The following is a 3,633-nucleotide window of genomic DNA, read 5'->3' on the forward strand; positions in this document are numbered from 1 at the left end:
TTTATAAGTCCGGAAAACCAATTCGGCGCGCAGTTCGAATGACTATAAATATGATATATATGCATGTACTTATATATATATATATATATATATATATATATAATTTACATTGAATTATTTAAGCATTAAAAATTTAGCTTCGACTGGTATAAGTATTTTTAGTTCGTATTGATTTATTGTATACAATTTAAAATGATTTTTATTATTTAGTAAGCACACTATATGTGTTATGCAAAATAAAGCAAAATCATAATATTTTTTAAGTATCTAGTAATAAATATATTATTAAATGCAGTGCAGTGTTAATTACGTAATAAATAATTATTATGTATTTTATTTATGTATTTTATTTATATCGTTTCCGTTCGTTTATTGTATTCAAGATATGTTTAATTTATATAATTCATTTTTTCAGAAAAACTATATGAGAATAAGACGTCGGTTTCACTCCCTTCAGAAAGGAATTCTACTCTCACTGTTGAGCAATGGATCTTCTGGGGACCTGCGCATCTAGCAACAGCATCCCTTTTGATACTTATATTCTTTATATCTATTTTTCTAGCACTGCAATTTGCACTGAAATATAGAAAGTACCATATCGCGGAGGACTTAGATACCTTGAGTGAGCATTCTGGTATGTATCTAATAATTATTAAAAATTTAATATCAATAGCAAGTGATTATTTTATAAAATAAAATTAATTATAAAACTGTGAATGTTAAAGTTATATTAATATTTCAATTAAAATTAATTATTAATACTAATATTAAAAAATTAAAAGACCTATTATTAATTTTAATAATAAATTATAACTAATATGTATTAAATAAAGATGTGTCAGAAAATGAAAATGTTAGAATTAATAAATTATTTAGGATGCAGTGATATGATGGTAGGCCGAGCAAAATCGATGTCTTCTACGACGTTAATTTCGGAAGTCGTGTCTCTAGTGGGATTGCCAAAAAAGTGCACACCAAAACTGTCGAAACGTAAAATAGCACCTTGTACGGAGGATGGTTACGATAGTTCGGAAACTTTGGCGGAGTAAATAATTCATTGCTTAATATTTAATATTAAAATTTTGAAATATATTTTGATTCCTTTGATATATTTTGATTTCTGATATTTAATTCAATCGTATTTAAATATTTAATATTTTAATATTATACTCAGAATTACATGATTTTGCATTATTCATTCTATGAAAGAGTTATCGATCCATTAAATGTTTTATCGCGACCTATATATCAGCGTTTTAAGGTATATTTTTGGTATAACAGATATGAAGATGAAACTAGTTTGAGCTCGACTACCTTAAAGTTTCGAGATGACGACGAAAGCTGTACAGAGAGAAGCGTGATACCGAATAAATTGCACACCGATAAACCACCGGTGACAGTATCGGCTATTATGGCAATTGGTCAGCCAGAAATAAAATATGCCCAACCAATCAAGTAACTATAACTCACTATTTTCGATGAGAAATTTTATATAATATTTATGTGAATATATAATCTCTCAATATATAATCAAATAAACAGTTTAAAATAACGTATACATTATTCACATTGTAGATTACGAACTCTGGGATCTGTTAGTTCTGCGAACAAGTTGATGTCGAGCAACATGAGATGTCAAAACTCAGCGAGTATTACCGAGAGTCCGCATATTGCAAGACTTCATCGTTACACGCCTAATCGTTTGCAGTCTAAGGTAGAGATCTAATCTGATTATGTATATTTCATTTTAAAAAATCACACAAAGAAGTGAAAGTTAAAGCAAGAAATGAAATTTTCTTCTAAATCTTCTAATTCCGATAACGCAGCGATATTTTATAAATATGCTTAACTTTAATTAAGTTGAGATAAATAAATTGAAATGATAAAAAACTTAAATATGATAAAAGATCTATAATAATTATTTAAATGTGTCAGATAAATCACGTATTGTTATTCAGAGAAAATTTAAGGAAAAGGTAAATTTAATTTTAATTAAACATTTTGCGTTAGCCAAAAAGTTATTTAATTTTTAAAATCGAAAAATGTTATTAGGATTCATCGACGAACAGCCCATTATCAGGCACATCTACACTCCGCAGTGGTAAAGAGACGAAGGATCGTCGAAATCGCGAGCGATTGTTACAAGGACCGGGTTCGGAGTTCAGCCTGACAAATCCGGAGACGGATATGGAGCTTGACTATTATGATTATAACGTTGCAAATGCCGGCGCCGCGCCAGGCTCGTACTTAGGTATGGATCCAGCTTTTCTCCTATGGATACCCCCGTTGTCGATGTCTGAGGATTCTCAAGATCCATCTGCGGATCGTCCGGATTGTTTTCAAGGCACGACGAGTCCGGCATTGTATCGACTGCCGGAGAGCACCGAGGGCATGACCCTGACCCCGGCCGAGTATCGACGTATGCGACATCAGATCGCATCTAGTATCGAGGAAACTAGATCGAGTCTCGAGCAGCAACGCCAGAACTCGACGTCCTCGTCGTCGTCGAAGAACGACTCGTCGTCAGGCGGTAGCGTTCTGTCCGAGGATAGCATCAGCGAAAGTAGAACTGCTAGACTGAACGAACGCCTGCTGCCAATTCGTCGGATCTTAGAGGACTCCAGAACTCGGGTCAGCGAGGAGTCTCTGTGCAGTCAACTTGCAATCGATAGGACACAATGCAGCATTCCCAATCGCCTTCACAGCACTGATATTTCTCAGGAACAGAACGCTTTGAAAGGCGGTCCACAGGATAGTCATGTAAATATTGCCGATTGCGTTATAGTCAAGTCAGAGGATAAATTGGAGAAATCGAAACAAATTTTCCAAAGGTATCCCGAAGATGCAATCCTTCATCATGGTACCTCAAAGTCTTACGTAAATCAAAAAACAAAGGATATTTCTCAGAACGAGAAAAAGAATCATTGCTTAAAAAATGAAAATACATCCAAACTGTCTGGCAAATCAATGAGCTCGAAGACTCAGGGATATATAGATGGCAAAAACAGGACTCTTCAAAGTGCTAAGGATGATCCCACATCGGACATCGTTTTAACGACAAATTTAAACATAATGAGCGGTCCATGCAAGTACCGAGATTTCACGCAATTTACGCAACCACGTGAAATCAATAAACTTTCGGATTGTACTAATATTCCTATGATCGAGTTCTCGGGGCCGCGATTGAATTCACCGACGACAGCACGGAGATTAACGACGGACAACTTAAACATCAGTTTGTCCAAGAAGGAGATTCAGAGTCCTGATTACGGAGTCGAGAGCGACATAAAGACCGAATCGCGTGATTCCTTCTACGATCTGATCCGTGAAAATGAGGATGGCATCAAGTTCGCAGACGATGACGAATATATTGATAATAGAGCGAATTTGTGAAATTTATGTTGTAATTGCTACATATGAGAATGCAATAAAAGTTATTACTATTTTATAGCTGAGAATATTATATCAGTTATGTCAGTGTAGCGATATTTTGGGAGAATTTGACGGGACACGTTTTGCCATATGAAATGTTGTTATATAGAAGGAAAGATTTTACTAAAGTATTTAAAAATTTAGCTAGATTTTGAAATTTGAAAATAATTTTATTGAACTCCTGAAATAATTACAAAATTA

General features: G+C 34.0%; 1 protein-coding gene across 1 annotated transcript in view; it reads left to right on the forward strand.

Moving 5' to 3' along the window:
* The window catches only part of LOC105617761, a 12,422-nt gene extending 9,029 nt beyond the window's left edge, over positions 1–3,393 (forward strand). Inside the window, exons 10-14 of the mRNA XM_012199314.1 lie at positions 416–634; positions 877–1,045; positions 1,282–1,455; positions 1,576–1,714; positions 2,053–3,393. Of these exons, the coding sequence (XP_012054704.1) occupies positions 416–634; positions 877–1,045; positions 1,282–1,455; positions 1,576–1,714; positions 2,053–3,393 (2,042 nt within the window). The remainder of the gene's footprint in view (positions 1–415; positions 635–876; positions 1,046–1,281; positions 1,456–1,575; positions 1,715–2,052) is intronic.
* The last annotated feature ends 240 nt before the right edge of the window (positions 3,394–3,633 follow it).

The sequence above is a fragment of the Atta cephalotes genome, assembly GCF_000143395.1.
Source record: "Atta cephalotes unplaced genomic scaffold scaffold00014, whole genome shotgun sequence".
Taxonomy (NCBI): Eukaryota; Metazoa; Arthropoda; class Insecta; order Hymenoptera; family Formicidae; genus Atta; species Atta cephalotes.